The following is an 18,362-nucleotide window of genomic DNA, read 5'->3' on the forward strand; positions in this document are numbered from 1 at the left end:
ACCATGCTTTTCTTGCTTTCTCATGGGCGAGGGTTGGGGGGAGGGGGCTGGTACTTGGGAGGTACTTTTTGGTACTTTAAAAAAAAAAGAAGACTTCAGCAAAGTGTCCTGAACTGCACCTTGGGGACACCGGGAATGGTTCGGTAGGCCAGGCCCAGGGTAGGAGGAAGGAAGAGAAATCGGGTGGGTCTTGTGGGCAGGAGCTCACCTGTTTGGTGTCTGGAAGCTTCCTATTTTAACTCATTATTCTTGCCCTATATTAAGCACTGTTTTTAACTAGGTGAAGGACTAAAGTGCTTTTCAAATTTGACCCCGTCTCAGACTTTCCACTGTTCTCACGGGCCAGCGGAGTGCTCTGACCCCGTTTGGGGTATGGGGTGAACAGCTCCGGTCCCTCAGTCAGCAGTCCAGCAGTACTGTGTGGTAGGCACTGCCAGGCCGTCTACATCGTCACCAAGACCATCACATGTTCCTGGAGGTGCAGCCCCAGGAGCTGCTGTGGGGTGAGTGCCTGGCCTGGGCCCCTGCTCTGGTCCTAGAGCCCCTACTCCATTCCCTGGCACTCTCCTCCAGTTCTCCACTCCCCTCCGCCCACAACTCCACCCCTTTCCCCTTCCATTCCTTTGGGGCTGAGGAGCCATTGCAGTGGGCAGCTGTCTGATCAAGGGAGCAGGCACTGATGGAGGGCCTGACTTTAGAAGAGAGATGGCAGTAGCGGAGGGACTCTCCAGAGGAGGGAGGAAAAGCGACCTTGGACTTGGAGCCCACCCCTAGCCCAGGGCCCTCTCAATTCCCAGCAGACCTCTTGGGAATTTCCTGCGGGGTCTGTGAGCCCCACCTGCTCGGAAGCCCTGAGCCTCCTCTCTGCATGGCCTGGCTCTGTGGTCTGAGGCCTCCATGTTGTGGGCGCCACATTCCCTCCCACACAGCCTGGGCCCGGGTTGACTCCTCCTCAGTGTGGCGCTGGCTCTGGAGGCTGACGTGGAAAGAATGTGCAGCCCAGGCATGGGCCTGTCTTTTCTCCACTCTAGCCTCCAGGAAAGATGGAAGATCTCTGAGGGCTGAGACCTATTGCATTTAGCTCTTTGTGGCCCGGGTCCCTAGCGCATTGCCCTGCCCACAAGAGCCTGTCAGAAGCTGGTGAACTGAAGCAATAACTGGTGCCGAGGCAGCGCTTTAGCGTCTGTTCGTAGGGCATTTGAGGGAACGCTCTTTTTTCTTCATTTGGGCCTCACGGCGGCCCACTCATACACTTATTTCCATTTTGCAGGTGAGGAGACAGAGACTCAGAGTAGAAGACACTAGCCCAGGGCCACACAGCTAGTAAACAATGGATCCAACTCTCTGGATTCGGAGTCCAGCCATCTTTCCCCCTCACCAGGCCCTGTTTTGTTTATTTTAAGGTGTGTTCAGTTGGGAGCCCTACAATTGAGGGGATGGGTGGCAGGAAGAATATGGATGAACTGGAGACAGTCCAGAGGAGGGCAGCAGGCCTGGGGTGGTTGGTCAGAAGAGCAGGGGATGCAGATCCTGGCAAAGAGAAGGCTTGGCAGCAGGATGGCCTGGGTGGGCATGACAGCTGTGCCATTTGAATGATGCCATGGGGAAGAGGCATATGAACTGGTCTACTGGGCACTGAGGACAGGAGTGGTAATGCATCCATTAGAGCTGAAATAGCTATAAACTGGGGAAAGGGAAAGGTGAGGCTGGGAGTAAAGAGGGTCAGACAGTACTGCCTGAGCTCATTGGGAGCCAGCACTAGGTCCCAGCCCCAGCCTCACTTGGTCACTGTTTGGACTTTGGTGGCTTAGAGTGAGTGCAAATAGCAATTGTTTTTGTTTTGGACAGAGACCCTGAGGGTCTTTCCCTCTCAGATTATTGTTTTTATTTAGCTAAAAAAGGTCATTCTTTGCCTCATTTCTTACCTAGCCTGAATCACTGAATGAGCCTTGCCTCAGACAGATAGATCTGGGAAAGACCTTCGCTTACAAAGGCCAAGGTCTCCCACTGCATTCAAGGCCATCTCCCGTCATCCAGATCTGTATCTCGCCACTGGACCCAGATGGCTCTGGAGGAGAGAGTGAGGCTGGTGAGTGCACATCCCTCCCTCACTGCAATCCAATTCACTTGCAAGTTATGGCATCACCATCCTGATGTCACGGTCCTCTTGGAGAATGAAGAAGGAAAACAAATGGGTTTAAGGAAATGGAAGTGTTGATGATGAGGTCATGAGATGTACAAGTCTTCAGTAGTAAGTGATTGTCGCTATGGCTGTTTCTGACTCCATTCCTCTCAAGGACTCCCTGCCATGTCTGGTAGTCTGAGCCTACTTTGGCATTAAGGTCACCCAGGATTGCAAGGGTGTCCTCTTTTGGCACATTGATAATGAGGGCCTCCAGGTCTTCATAACACTTTTCTTTGAGCTCCTCAGGGCTCATCATGGTGGGAACACAGGCACTGGTGATGGTGGCATGACATTTTCCTGCCAGTGGCAATCGCATTGTCATGAGTTTTGGCAGGCATACAGGCTTGTTGACTAGGTTAGTTTTGATTAGAAAACCTAGGGTAGCTTCATGGTGCTCCCCAATTCACTGTGGCCCCTTCAGAAAAATGTATATCTGCCTTCATTTGCCTGCCTTGTTTCATTCAGGGTTGCCATTTGGATGCAATACCTGCTGAATTCTCTTGCAACAAGAGGTGTTTGTCTTTCGAGTCTACTGGATTTTGTGCTGTCTGTAAGTGTGCACACATTTCACGTGCTGATGGTGAGTAGGATCATCTTTGAAAAAGTTTTCATTTTTTATATTTTGACCACAAGGTAGAATCCCTACATGCCATGATAAGCAGGCCAGGGTTAGGCTAGGTGAAGCAGACAATTTTTAGGGCACCTTTTCTAGCTCCTTCCTCACACCAGGAGGTGAGCAATGTGATCCTTAAAAGACTGCTCAGAAACCCAGGAGGCTACCAAGCCCCACTGCCCATGTTCAGGATTGTGACTACAGCTCCCAGTGTATCCACACCTGCTGCTTCATCAGTTATGTGTAACCGAGGACTTTGAGGTAGGTAAAAATGGCAAAATGGTATGGGCGATGTCTTTCAATTCACTCATAAACTGGATTTAAGTGAGGCAGTGTGGTGTGAAGTTGTTGGCCTCACTCCCTCTTCCAGAGGCATCAAAATCTAGTGGCAAGACAAAAGTGAAGATGACCGGTGATGGCACTTGAAGTGGTGGATGACCTTGGCGTCTTTGATGTCTGACCAAGTTCTAAGTGCTCCACGATGGCAGCTTCAGCTGCCGCCATGCAGTGGAACAAATTGTTCTCATCCGCACATTCTGTGAGGAGAAGTCTTCACATACTGAGAGCAGCCTCAGCAACTCACCAACAGATTTGAGGTCTCTTGGTTACCCTCAACCTGGTTTAGCCATCTGCCAAAACAGTTTACCAGGGTGTGGCCACTGCACATGCCAAAGCTTCTTGGAGCCATAGGTAAGAGTTGGGTGATTGGATTGGATTGATTGGAACACAGGCCCTCTAAGCTCCCTTGCAGATCTCAGATTCTGTGACTCCATGACTCTTCCCTCTCAAGGACAGAACCCTATGACAAGTGAATGAAGGTGCCTGGCTGTCTCCATGACAGTGTAGACAGAAAGCAGAGGTTCTAGAACCAAGGCCATGCGAGGACCATGGCGATCCCGGGCACATAGCCGACAGTAGATCCAGAGCCTAGCTCCAGACAGGACAGCGGGCACATAGCCGACGGTAGATCCAGAGCCTAGCTCCAGACAGGACAGCGGGCACATCTTGTCTCAAAGGTGGCTTGAGGCCCTGGTGCTTTCCATCTATTCCCTTCTGGTCACCATGAGCCTGGAACTGTACTTGGACCTCATTTCTCCACCCTGCAGGGCCATTTATATCTTTGCCAAGATGAACAATATCCACTTCAACTACTTTGCCGTGGATCTGCTGCAAGGTCAAGAAGGAGTTCCCCCTCCCCAGGGTGCTGGGCCATGGCTGTGGGCATCACATAATCTCCAAGCAGTTGGGGCCCCCCAAAGCTACCGAACCCCACCCTGACCTAAAGAAGAATCCCCCAGGAGGGTCAGAAATGTCAGGGGAAGGGGGATACAGGCCCAGTCTTAGTTCCAGTTGCCTGGAGTAGGAGGTCAGAAGAGCAGCCCCTCCCAGTCCTAGAAGCTAGCCTGAGCTAAGTGATGAAGGCAGGAGCCAGCATGGCCCAGGAGCCAAAGGTAAGGGGAGTGGGGGCTGCTGATTCACTCACTGAATGACTTCTGGCCCAGAGTAAGCACCCCCACCATCTCCTGCCTTGCTCCAGAGTCCAGTCTTCTCCTTTGCCTCTTTTCTGCCAGGTCAGTTCTGCCTTTCTCCACTCCAGGTCCTCGGGGGCCTGTATGTGTTTTTGAAGGGTCTCTCTCCAGTTCCCCAGGAGGGAAGAACCACTTTGGTGACTTTGGGGAAATCCTTTCCCTTGGCCTCAGTTTCCTCATCTGTCAAAAGAGGGGGTTGGACTAGATCATCTTTGGAGTCCCTTCCAACTCTAGATCTGGTGATCCTGTGTGACCTCAGGTGAACACTTACAGAAACACATGCTGAGGGGGACACCAGTAACAGCTGGCATTTATAGAATGCTTTAGCATTCGTTAAGCTCCATATGGTAGCTCGTCTGACAGCCTTGGGAAGTAGGTGCTATTATCATCCCCATTTTATAGAGGCAAAGAGGGCAAATGGCTTGCCCTGGGTCACAGAGATAGTAAGTGTCTGAGGCAGGATTTGAACTTGGGCCCTCCTGACTCCCGGCCCGGCCCTCTCCACTGGGCCACCGAGCTGCCACCTAGCTCCTGTGGGAGCACGGATTGGAAGACAGCATGGACTAGCAGCTAGAACTCTGCAGACCTGGGTTCTAATGCTAGGGCTGCTGCTAACTTGCTGTGTACCCTTGGCCAAGTCTCCCTCCTCTCTCTGGGCCCCGGGGTCCTCATCTGTGGCCTGAAGGGATGGGAGCAGATGGTCCGTAAGGTCAAAGCTGACAGAGTTTCTGGGATTCTGTGAGGGGAGCCGGGGCCCTGGGAGTGAAGGGCTCTGTGGCTTCCCTCAGCCCTGCTCAGTGCTCAATGTCGGACCTTCCCCCGGCACAGGTCAACAGCACAGTAAAGAATTTGAAGCTATCAGTGTCCTGAGGAAAGTTCCTGTGCTCCGAGAGGGAAGCTTCATCTTGAACGAGAGGTGATGCTGGCCATGCCAGAAAGTGGCTGCAGAGTCTGGGGCATGAAGGTCCCCCAGACCAGTGTTGGGGGGCCTCAGAGGGTGGTGCAGAGTCTGGGGCGTGAAGGTCCCCCACACCAGTGCTGGGGGGCCTCAGAGGGTGGTGCAGAGTCTGGGGTGTGAAGGTCCCACACACCAGTGCTGGGGGGCCTCAGAGCCCTTGGCCAGGGCCACCTTGCCAGGGAACCAGCTGCTGGGCAGACAAGGGCAGTGGGCTCCCAGGCCCTCCTCCCACGCTCCACCCCTGTCCTGTATTAACTCTCACCTGTCAGCAGCCAACCATGAAGCCCCTGGGACCTCAGGCAAACCCTTCAAAACAGTCTTAGGAGTTAGAAAATCAGCCTGAAGCTGATACATGAGAATGCTCTCTGCCCAGCCTGGCTGTGTGACCCTGGACAAGTCACTTCTCAGGGCTTCAGGCAGCTCCCCAAACTAAGCTGCAGAAAAGGTGCCGCCCTGAGCAGAAATGAGAGTTTTACTATATACACCAATGGAATCGCTTCTTGGGGGGGGGCAGGACGACTGTTTAATTGGTTGTGTCAGACTCTTCGCACGCCCATTTGTCATTTTCTTGGCAGAAATACTGGAGTACTTTTGTCTTTTCTTTCTCCAGTTCATTCTACAGATGAGGAAACTGAGGCAAACAGGGTTGAGTGACCCGCCCAGAATCACGCAGCCAGTAAGTGTCTGAGGTCAGATTGGATGTCCTCTTCCTGACTCCAGGCCCAGCACTCTATCCACCGCATCACCTAGCTGCCCAGTCAAATCCCTGGCTAGAATGCTGGACCTGGACTGAAGAAGAGCAGAGTTCAAATCCTACCTTAGACACTGACAAGTACGTCATAATCCTCTGTGACCTTCAGTTTCTTCACCTATAAAATGAGGATAACCATAGCCCCTACCTCCCAGGGTTGCTGTGAGAATCAAATAAGATAATACCTACATATGTACTGTGCAATCTTTAAAGTGCCCCGTCGAGGCTAGCTCTTGGGGTTAGCATGGTAGCCCAAGGGCTGAGTTGGGGAGGGGGGGAGGCTTACCCCCTCCAGTGGGCACTTCATACATGTTTGGGGTGGGAGAAGAGGGCATCCTCACTTGTCCTTCTATTCCACCCCACCTCCAACACCCAGCCTTTCTCTCCCCCTCTCCTGGCCCTTCCCTTGCAGTGTGGCCATCCTGTTATACCTGACCCGCAAATACAGCACCTCCATCTACTGGTACCCGCCTGATATGCATATTCGGGCCTCCATTGATGAATACATGGCCTGGCAGCATGAAGGCATACATATTATCATGGAAAAGATTCTATGGACAAAGGTAAGGAGGTTCCTCTCCCTGCTCCCCCCAAAGTGCAGGAATGGGAAAATCTGACCCTCATGGGTTGCTCCTTGTAGCCAGTCGATAGGCATGAGATGGAAGGAAGGAAGGAAGGAAGGAAGGTTGGAAGGAAGGAAGGAAGGAAGGTTGGAAGGAAGGAAGGAAGAAAGAAAGGAAGAGAGGGAGGGAGGGAAGGAGAGAAGGAGGAATGGCTCTGGGGTCATGTGGAGAAGATGGCAGGTGAGACCCTGGCCATAGGCTAGTCTGGTGCTGATGGAAGGCACTTTGTAATTCTTAGAGAAGTCCTTCAGATGTGGGTGGGCAGGAATGTAGGTGAGCTGACGGGGTGGGGTGGGGTGGGGGCCCTTCCCCTACCTCTTCCTCCTATCTCTGCTCCTCCTTTTCTCTGTCTTGTCCCTGACCCCTAACCCTCCTGCTGACAGTTGCTGATCCCAATGATTACGGGGCAGGAAGTGCCAAAGGAGAGGATGGATGATATACTGAAGCAAGTACAGACCAAGATCCAGTTGTTTTGCGACCACTTCTTGAAGGATAAGCCATTTATAACAGGGGAGATCATTTGTGTGGCCGATCTGATGGCTGCTGTGGAGATGATGCAGGTGATGAGAGAGGGCTGGGGTGGGGGGGACCAGAAATGCCTGCTGAGAGGGGTTGGGAATCCAGAAGCTGGAGGTGACCCAGCAGAGGCTCCGTGCAGGGGAGCCTCTCCAAGCATCTTCCAGGCTCAGCTGGTTAGCGGGTGCCCCAGAGATCCCCAGCAATCGCTGGGAGCCTTCAGGCAAGGCATCATGGATCAGGGTGGCCAGCGGGCAAATCTGGGGGCAAGGACAAAGTAGGAGCTGCTTCTCAGGGAAGTCACTCAGGATAGGAAGAGACATTGCTGTAAAGCCCACCCCTCCCTAGAGTTATCAAACATCCAGACGTTATAAAGTCACAGGGACAAGTTGGACCCAGAGTTCAGAACTAAGAGCAAATGAGGAGAAGCCTCAGGGTTGATGGAAGGAAAATAGCAGCCAAGAGTTGGAGCTTCAGGAGGGAGAAGATGCTGCCACAGAAGCCCCTTGGAGGCCTCATTGTACAGAGGAGGAAACCCAGTTCCAGATTGGTTAAGGGGCTTGCCTGAGGCCACACAGGTCATAAGCACCAGAGATGAGATAGGAACCTAGGTCTCCCAACTCCACACCCAAGGCTCTTTACTGATGAGTAATAACTGTCAAGCATATTGATGGGGCAGCTGGGTGGTGCAGTGGTTAGAACCCTGGACCTGGGGTCAGGAAGATTCGATTTTAAATCCAGCCACAGATACTTCCTAGCTGTGTGATCCTGGGCAAGTCACCCTCTCTCTGCCTCAGTTTCCTCACCTGTAAAAATGGGCATAATAATAGCACCTACCTCCCCAGGATGCCATGAGGCTCAAATGAAGTAATAATTGTAAAGTGCTTAGCACAGTGCCTGACACATAGTAATTGCTATGTAAATGTTAGCTGCTATCATTATTATGTCATAGAGGAGAGTTTGTCTTGAGTATAAGTAAATGACTACCGGCATCTCTTGCAGCTCTGAGAGGCTGAAATTTGGTGGGGATAGGCAGAGGAGTCCTTAAAAAGAACTAAAAACAAATCTGGGAGAGAAAGATCAGATGGGAAAGGCTGTTACAAGCATAAAAAGAACCAAGCAGAATTTGGTTTGCCATAAGATGACCATGTTTAATATATTGGCAATTAAAAGTGTAATTTATTCAGTGTCATTTCACATTTCAGTGATGCCATGTGACTGTGAGCCATGGACCACTGTAGCGTCAAAGAACTGATATCCTGGTGAATGAAGTTAAGTGGGCCTTAGGAAGCTTTGCTAAAAATAAGGCTAGCAGAGGTGACAAAATTCTAGTTGAGCTAAAATCCTAAAAGATGATGCTGTTAAGGTGTTGCACTCAGTATGCCAGTAAATTAGGAAAACACAACAGTGGCCACTGGATTAGAAAAGATCAGTTTGGTCCAGTCCTAAAGAAGGGCCAAGGAATGTTCAAATTACCAAACAGTTACACTCATTTCACACACCAGCAAGATTATGCTTAAGATTCTACAAGTTCAGCTTCAGCAATATGTGAACCAAGAACTACCAGAAGAGCAGACTGGTTTTCAAAGAGGCAGAGGAACTAGAGACCAAATTGCCAACATTCACTGAATTATGGAGAAAGCAAGGGAGCTCTAGAAAAACATCTACTTTTGCTTCACTGACTACACTAAAGCAACTTTGACTGTGTGGATCACAACAAAATGTGGCAAGTCCTTAAAGAGATGGGAGTACCAAATCATCTGTCTTGTCATCTAAGGAACTTGTATGAGGGTCAAGAAGCAACAGTTAGAATCTAACATGGAACAACTAATTGGTTTAAGATTGGAAAAGGAGTATAACAAGGCTGTGTATTGTCATCTTATTTATTTAACTTTTATGCAGAATACATCATACAAAATGCCAGGATGGATGAATCAAAAGCTGGAATTGAGGTTTCCAGGAGAAATATCAATAATCTCAGATATACGGTTGATACCGCTCTGATGGCAAAAACTGAAGAATAATTAAGAAGCCTCTTGAAAACAGTAAAAGAGGAAAGTGTAAAAGTTGGCTTGAAGTTTAACATCAAAAAAAAGCCTAAGATCTTCACAACTGGCCTCATCACTTCTTGACAAATAAAGGGAGGAGAAATGGAAGATGTGTCAGATTCTATATTCTTGGGCTCAAAGATCACTGCAGACAATGACTGCAACCATGAAATTAAAAGATGCTATCTCCTTGGAAGGAAAGCTATGGCAAATCTTATGGCAAAATTACTGAAAAGCAGACATCACCAGGCCAACAAAGATCCATATAGTCAAAGCTAGGGTTTTTCCAATAGCAATATATAGCTGTGAGAGTTGGACTATTAGGAAAGCTGACCACTGCAGAATCAATGCTTTGTAATTGTGGTGCTGGAAAAGACTTTTGAGAGTCCCTTGGACAGAAGGAGATCAAATCAGTTGATACTTAGAGAAATTAATTCAGCCTATTAACAAGAAGGCATGGGCAGCTAGGTGGTGCAGTGAATAGAGTGCTGGGCCTATGTTTTAACAATCTGGCTAGCAGCTTCTGTGGGGCCCAGAAAGCTGTTGGCATGCGGGGAAAGCACAGGTTCTTTTTATCTGTTTAACCAAGGAAAGCACAGTGAAGGGGTTGACAAGCTTACTTTAATCCAGCATTCAGTTAGTTCAGGGGAAAAAACAGCCAGCACCCCAAACTTCAGAACAAAATACAAACAAATTACAAATTTCAACAGACAGACCCAATACAATTCATAGTTACCAACATCTAGGTTCAGCCCGGAACAAGGACTGGCCCAGAGTCACGCTCGCCACTGCTCCTGCTGCTGCTTCAACCGAAAAGGGATCTTCAAGCTGTCTTCTCCCCTTTTATAGAGTTTTTGACATCATCAAGCGCCACCTGAATGACCAGGGCCGATTGGTTCTTGAGTTGGCCCCTTCCCCTAGGACCCTGGGAGGTTCACATCCACACAGACCAGGTCAACACCCAACAGAGGGGGACCCAAACCCACGTGGTCCAAAAGCCTCTGCTGTTCCCGACATGCAAACTAGGCCCTCCCTGGAGTTAGCCCTAGCAGGGGCCCAGCACCTAGCAAGGCTCAATGAGATAAACTGAGTCACTCAAAGAAAACAAAGGCCATTCTGGTTACAGCCTAGAGCCAGAAAGACTCATCTTCCTGAGTTTAAATCTAGCCTCAGACACTTACTACCTGTGTGACCCTGGGCAAGTCGTTAACCCTGTTTGCCTCAGCTTCTCATCTGCAAAATAATCTGGAAAAGGAAATGGCAAACCACTTCAGTATCTTTGCCAAGAAAACCCCAAAGGGGGTCATGAAAGTCAGGCATGACTGAAAATGACTGAACAACAAAAATTCACTGAAAGGTCAAATGCTAAAACTGAAGCTTAAATATTCTGGCCACATAATGAAGACATGGAAAAGCCTCATTGGAAAAAGCCCCTGATGCTGGGAAAATTTGAAGGCCAAAGGATAAGGCAGGCCTGCACAACCTGTGGCTCTCAGGCCACTTGAAGTATGCCAAGGGATTTTGGGTGGCCCATGTAAAAATGAAGAGGATGTTTACTTCTACATTTTTGGTGGGCCATCTGAAATCCTTTGACAGGCTGCAGGTTGTGCAGGCCTGGAACAAGGGGATGGCAGAGAGTGAGATGGACAGACAGTGTCATGGAGACAACCAAGATGAGCTTGGACAGACTTCAGGAGATAGTAGAGGACAGAAATGCCTGGTGTGCTATGGTCCAGAGGGTCACAAAGAGCCATGACTGAATGACTAAACAAATATGAATAACCACGAGGGAAACAGCAGTGAGTAGAATTGGTCTTTTCAGGCTAACCTAATTGGACAGGGAACATGTCTCGGTAAACTAGGGCACAGCTATGATCAAAGATTGCTTTTCAGCCTATTAAAGACTAGATCAAGTGTAAATTTGGGCAGAGCTTTTGACAGTCTACCATTTTGTCCTTTTAGATAAAACCAAGAGAGGTGGGTTAGATCATAGTTAAGTAAATTTGTAAGTGATTGAATGGCCAGTCCCAAAAAATAGCAGCTAATGGGTTGATGTCAGCTTGGAAGGAGGACTCCAGTGGAATGCTCCAGGGATCTGTACTGCTTAACAGTTTTATCAGTTACTTAGATAAAGGCACAGATGTCATGCTTATCAAATTTAAGATTCCACAAAGCTGGAGAAATAACACATTAGATGATGAAATCCAAACGGACCTTAGACTATCATAGAATGTCCAGAATTCAAAGACCACCTTAGAGGCCCTCTGGTCCAACCTATGATCTACAACATCATCACAAGTGGTCATCCAGCTTTTGACTGAAGGCCTCCCATAAGAAGTTCACAACCTGCTGAGATTGTCCACTCCACTTTCAGTTACTGCCAGGAGGCTTTCCCAACCTCAAGCTACCAAAGCTGTCTCTTTGAAGCTCCCACCTCTTCTTTCTAGCATGGCCTTCTGACACCAAAGAGAACAAGCCAGATCCTTCTTCCATGTTTGAAGAAAGCTAGCATATTGGAGATCACAGTTTCCTCATCTGTAAAACAGCGATCCTGGCTTCCCCACTTCCTGGTCTTGTGACTTTGAGCAACTAATTTTTGTGCCTCAGGCCTCTGATTTTTTATACAAATAATCACAGACCACATTTCAGTGCCACCTTTATGCTTAGAGGGCACCTTCCTCAGTGGCCTCTCACTCTACTACTGGACAGTGCTCTCCCTTTGTGTCAGAAACAAAGGAATGTCCATACATCATCGTACTTTCTGGTACGTACAAGCTACAATTGTCCTTGCATGCCCACACCTTCCCCTTAAGATAACATGCATTCTATCACCTTCAGAAGGATCTTTCTAATACCATCTCCAAATAGGTGACTCACTTTGCCATCCAGGCTGATGTGATTAAGTCTGAGATCTGGGAGAAATTGACTGAACATCCAATTCTTCCTTTTCCTTATGAAAGTCTTATTGTTTTGTCATTTCAGTTGTGTCCAACTCTTTATGACCCTATTTTGGGGTTTTCTTGGCAAAAATACTGGCAAAAAACACTTCTTTCTCTAGCTTATTTTACAGGTGAGAAAACTGAGGCGAACAGGGTTAAGTGCCTTGCCCAATGTCTGAATCCAGATTTGAACTCAGGTCCTTTTGACTCCAGACCAGATTCTCTATCCACTGTGCCACCCAGCACAGGTTTTTTGCTTTCGAATGCAGAGAGGCTTAGATTCCCAAGGGCAGTTGTCTTGCTAATTGGAAAAAATAAAAGTCTCCTGATAAACACCCCACTCACCTGGGGCTTCAACCCATGAGGCTGGAGGTGGTCCTGAGTTCTCAAAGGCTTGGGCAGGTCCTGCCAAGCTGGAAAGCCTGGCACCCAGTGATAGACTGAAGGTGTATTGAAGACCTTACTCCGGAACTTTGGACTGAATCTGATAGAATGAAAATGAACAGTGTGATAGGACAGCCAAGAGAAGAGATTCTGTCTCAGGCTGCATCAGGAAAGGCATGAAGTCTAGGCCCAGGGAAGTTATTGTCTCTCTCAGCCCACAGCTGGAGGGTCATGTTTCCTTCTGGGAAGGTGAAGGGCTTTGAATCCATGTCAGTGAGGATCACTGGAATAGTGATGATTCCTCAAGTCTCTCCCCACTCCAGTTCCTCCTCCTTGCAGCCACTAAAGGGAGTTTCCTAAAGTTCAAGGTTGACATGTCACCCCCTACTCAATAAACTCCAGTGGCTCCCTATCACCTCCAGGACCAAATGTGCTGACATTCAAAGCCCTTCATAACCTGACTCCCCTCCTCCTTTTCCAGTCTTCTTGAACCTTACTTTTCAACACTCCTCTTCGATACAGTGACACCTGCCTCCTGGCTGCTCCACCAGGGCCTTCCATCTCTCTACTCCAAGCTTTTTCTCTCAATTTTTCTCCCCCCATTCCTGGAATGCTCTCCCTGCTGCGCTCTGACTACCAACCTCTCTGGCTTCCTTTAAGTCCCAACTAAAATCCTACCTTTTGCAGGAAGCCCTCCCCAGACCCCCATAATTCCAGTGCCTTCCTCCTGTTCATTATTTCTTATTTATCCTGTAGATAGCTTATTTTGTGTATAGAATGTTGGTTTGCATGTTATATTCCCATTAGACTGTAAGCTCCTTGAGGGCAAGGATTGTCTTTTGCCTCTTTTTGTATAGCAGTGCTTAGGACAATGCCTGGAATAGTCTTTAATGTTGTTTCCAGTCATTCAGTGATGTCCAATTCTCCTTGAGCCCAGGATGGACCATAGCACCCTATCCTCCACTATGTCCTCTAGTCTATCAGAGCTCATGTTGGTTGCTTCCATGACTCTATCCATCTTGTCCTCTGCTGTCCCCTTCTCCTTTTGTCTTCAAACTTTCCCAACATCAGAGTTTTTTTCCAGTGAGTCCCCATCTTCTCAGTATGTGGCCAAAGTAGCCAAGCTTCGGCTTCAGTATTTGACCTTCCAATGAACTGTCTCATTTAATCTGTTTAACTGGTACATAGTAGGTGCTTAATAGATGTTTATTAAATGAATGAATAATAATGGTGATGATAGCTATCATTCTTAGAGTATTTTAAGTATTGCAAATCACTTTGCCTACATTGTCCTATTTGATCCTTTCTACATCCCTGGAAGGTGGGTACAACTATTTCCCTATTTTACAGATGAGAAAACTGAATCTTAGTTAAGAGATTTGCCTGTGGTTACCCAGCTAGATCACAGAATCATGGATCTAGAGCTGGAAGGGTCTTTGAAGCTCCTGAGTCCAAACTTCTCCCAGATAAGGGTCACACAGGTAATAAGCATTTTAGGCAGGTTTTGAATCCAGCTCATCCTGATTCTAAGCCTAGAAGCCTATCCACTATAGCATGTTGCCTCTCACCCATGTGCTCCCACCTAAAGACCTTTCCCTCCCAGCTGAGTCATTGAGACTGTTCATGAACAGCATTCCTCCCTGCCCCACCCCAAGTCTAGAAAACAGTTTCACAATGCCATTCATTCTTCAGTTGGCTAAACCCCCCAACCACCTCCTATGTCCACACCGAGCTGTAGCTACTACCAAGCCTGTCTAGGTTGTTTTGATCCAGAGACTTCCTCACATAGTTAAACTAAGTCAAGGTCTTCAAATGAACCATTGGGAAAGACCCCAGCATGAAGGCCAAAGTCTGGCAACACCCCAGGAATGCCTTAGACATGGACATAGTCGCTGTTCTCCTGACACCAAGTTCCTACCACAGAGAACTAAAAAGCACTCTGACCCTACATTCCCACCACACATCAGGGTTTTGTTCTAAGAGTCACAAGTGACCTGTTGTGGTGTCCTGTCAATGTCTGAAACCTTTCCCAGTTTCTGCCACCATCTTTGGAGACTCCAATGTGCCATTGTCTCCTTTGCCATCACTGCGACTGCTGAGTTCTCAGTTCTGGAAAAGCAGTTCCACCATTCAGCTCTCAGCAACTAGTCTCTCAAGAATTCCTTTTATAGTGTTTCTTCACAAGATGAATTAAGAGTTCTCTCAGGAAAGAAGTTGTCTTCCTCCTCTTTCTACCTCCTTCAGTCTCGCTTCTACTATGGCAGGTAATAGTCTTCCCAGAGGGACAATTCAATTACCATTCTCTGAAGATTCTCTTTTCAATAAAGAAGCAGTAACAGTATCTTTTGCCTTTATGAGGGAAAAACTATTAAAGCTGGGGTTATATGTGATTCTGTAATATTAAAGTGTTATATAACAGAAAGAGATCGAGGATGGTTTCATGGAAGAAATGAGCTATGAAAGATAGGTAGAGTTTGGATAAATGGAGGAATGGATGAGGGAACTTGGAGCTTGGGAGAGGGTGTGAGCCAAGGCCTCTGGGTGGGAATGAACCTGGTTAAAGAGGTGGGAGGGGGATGGTTTGGAGATTTAGGTTGGATATTTGAATAAGTTAACCCACACACTGTGTCCTTCTGTCTGTCTGCAGCCAGTGGGTGCCAATTATAATATCTTCCTTGGCAAACCCAAGCTCAACGCATGGCGCCTGCGAGTAGAGAAAACCATAGGCTCCAGACTCTTCCAGGAGGCTCATGAGAAACTGCTAAAAATCAACAAATGGGATCCATCCGTTTTAAAGCCCAGTGTGAAAGAAAAGATCCTTAACATGATGCAGAGTATAACCGAATGAATGGAGAAAGTCGTTTTAACATGGGCAGGTCCTCTGGGAGCGGGAAGACCTTGGTTGGCTGGAGGGCTTAGGGGTATTGTCCAGATCCTAAAGACTATGGTAGTCCCATCCTTCTCTTAATAAAGAGTTGGTGTCTGGGCTACAACCCAGTGAGGAGTCTTGGCCTTTGCTAGCAGGCTTCTCCATGTAGCATCACCTAGGGGTCTCATCTGACAATTGAACTTGGGGAGGGTCATTTAGGAGTAATAGAAAAGATAGGAGAAGTGGAGGGAATAGCAGGACTCCTCCAAGAACTGACTGGTTCCCTCCTTCAAGAGGAAAGGCCACACCTAGCTGGTGAGAGATTTGATTTAAATCACCTGAGTAACAACAAGAAGAAAACAGTGGGGGTAATAGAGCTTGTGGGTAGGAAATAAGCAGAGTGTGCCTATCCTGGCATCTCCAGAAGAGGCCAAGTGAGCCCCTCCCCTCCCTGCTCTTTCCAGAAGGAGTTCCCAAAGGTTCCCAGCACAAGATGTGAATGCTCCCATCATCCTAGATTGTTGCTCTGTTCAAACGAGATTGGTGATGACAGTTGGTTCCTGTGTGTTTAATTATCATGCTTAGGCACAGGTCTCCCAAAGTGATCTATCCAACCCTATTCCCTCTCTTAAGCTAAATGTTGCACCACCATCTACCATATCCTAGACTTCTCCACCTGGAGGTTCTGCAGACATCACAAAGCTCAGGCCAGTCCTCATCCCCACCACCCCACCTCTGCTGTTGGCATCCCTCTCAATTTGCCCTCTATTTCCTGTTTGTTCACATGTTATCCACCTGAAGGAACATATGCTCCTATGGGACAAGAATTGTTTGATTGACGTCTTTGGCAACTAGGTGGAATTGTGCGTGGAACTTGGAGTCAGGAAGATCAGAATTTGAATCCTGCCTTACACACTAGCTGTTCGTTTGACCCTTAGCAAATCATTTAACTTTGCCTTGGTTTTCTCACCTACGAAATGGAGGTAAGAATAACTCCTCCAAGGATGCGGATCAAATGAGATATTTGCAAAGATAATATTTCTAAAGGCTTTACAAACCTTAAAGGGCTACCTAATTGCTGGCTAGATAAATAGCTAGCTAGCTAGCTAGCAGTAGTAGTAGTAGTAGTAGTAGTAGTAGAAGCAGCAGCAGCAGCAGCAGCAGGACACATCATAGGATCTTGCCCAGAGTAGGCACTTAATAAATGTCTTGTTGAATTCAAGTTAATTGAAGTGGGTAGTAATTGCCTACAACAACATATCCAAGAGACAATAATTCATTGAAGGATTCTTGCATGCTCAAGGATTTCCACTGTAATGGGGCACTGTTTCTTTGGGGAGTGGCCAAGGTCCTTCAGGCCTACATCTCTTCTCTCCCTTTTTTGCACCTCTCAAAGAACTCATCCCTGGGATATTCTTGGGGACAGGCTCTTTTAAAGTCATGTGAAACATTACTCCAACTACCATCCCAACTACACACAGAGATAGGTGTTGTTGCAAAATACAGAACATGGTGCTCCATGCTTTATATATGTTTGCTGACCAAACTAAGCTGAAGTTCCCTCTGTATCAAGCAGAGTCTCAAGTTGTAACAGCATTTGATTGCCCATAGTTGCCTTCTTGGGTGGTACCTTGGTTGCTTCCAAGCAGCTGCCAGGCTTTCTCAAGACATACTCCCACCTTCACCAGCCCTAAGCACATTTTCCATGCCTTTGTCAGGGATGGCTTCAACATTCTGATTCAGGATGCAGGGCAGGAAAAAATATAATTAATAAATATTAAGTGCCTACTATGTGCCAGGCACCGTTCTAAGCCCTGGAAGCTCGTAAAGAGGCCAAAGACATTTCTTGCCCTCAAGGAGCTTACAACCTAATGGAAGAGAATCCTGGAGTACTTATTCCCCATTAACTCACCCCTGCAGCCAGGGTTATACCAAGGAACTCCAAACTATTAGAACCCGAGAGGTGCCAGCCCCCTGAGGACTATTAGAGCCAATGGCCCTTTTTTGAGAACTATTGGTTCATATTCTTTAGCCACTCATTTATTGAGGAAAACCTCTTGGTCTTGTATTATTTTCCTATATATCTTGAATATCAGAGCCTAGCACCTGTGACTTATCCCCCAATAGACTCCAAGTTCCATTAATGCAAAGACCATAGTTTATATCAACTTTATTTGTCCCCTACAACCTATAACAATTCTCTATAAACAGCAGGAACTTAATAAAATAATTGCCCAAAGGAACTGAGTCAAAGGGTTTTGAAAAGAAATTTTTGCAGGCTTTCCAGTGATGTAAAACATTTTTTCTGTAAACACTAATAATGCCTTTTCCCAGATGGCAGAGGTGGGACAGGGACATGATGGAGAATTAAGGCAGTGTAGGTGGTGGGAAAGAGAAACCTGGAAAAGCTAATTGATGTTAGGTCAATAATATACTAAGTAAATACTATTATATTAATAACCAATTATTAATTCTGATCTACCTTTTCTCCCTTCTATTTTCTGTAATGGCCCAATTCCTGTTAAGATCAGTCAGTCTCTGAAGGGCATTGCTTTCAATTTTGGGTCAGCCCCCATCTAACTAGAAGACCTAATTTCTGTCTAGAGTATAAAGAGAATCCAGTTTGAGCTAGGAAGGAACCCCTATCCTTGATCTCCTCCATTAGAGTTTAGGGTGACCCAGCTCATGAAGGAGAAAACCAGCCAGAGAGGTCCAGATGGAGGTGACTTCCACCTTCCCAGATTGCTGGAAGCTGCTGAGTCTTATGATCAAGCCACATTCTCAGAAGGAGGAGCTTAAGACTTTTAGCCCACTTCCTCATTAAACATCCACAAATGAAGGTTGATTTTCACTTGTCTGGAGAATTCTTTTTCAGAAGATATTTAAGACATTTTAGGACCTCCCTTGGCATCTTCAGTTACTAAGGAAAACCACTGACATATTATTG

General features: G+C 47.4%; 1 protein-coding gene across 1 annotated transcript; it reads left to right on the plus strand.

Moving 5' to 3' along the window:
* The first annotated feature begins 2,439 nt into the window (after positions 1–2,439).
* LOC118845545 (glutathione S-transferase theta-4-like) lies at positions 2,440–18,054 on the plus strand. The gene is made up of 6 exons (XM_036753529.1): positions 2,440–2,460; positions 2,651–2,765; positions 5,156–5,243; positions 6,449–6,599; positions 7,043–7,219; positions 15,194–18,054. Exons 1-6 carry the CDS (start codon positions 2,440–2,442, stop codon positions 15,392–15,394), a joined length of 753 nt encoding a protein of 250 aa, XP_036609424.1. The 3' UTR covers positions 15,395–18,054.
* The last annotated feature ends 308 nt before the right edge of the window (positions 18,055–18,362 follow it).

Source organism: Trichosurus vulpecula, chromosome 1 (genome assembly GCF_011100635.1).
Source record: "Trichosurus vulpecula isolate mTriVul1 chromosome 1, mTriVul1.pri, whole genome shotgun sequence".
NCBI classification, from domain to species: domain Eukaryota; kingdom Metazoa; phylum Chordata; class Mammalia; order Diprotodontia; family Phalangeridae; genus Trichosurus; species Trichosurus vulpecula.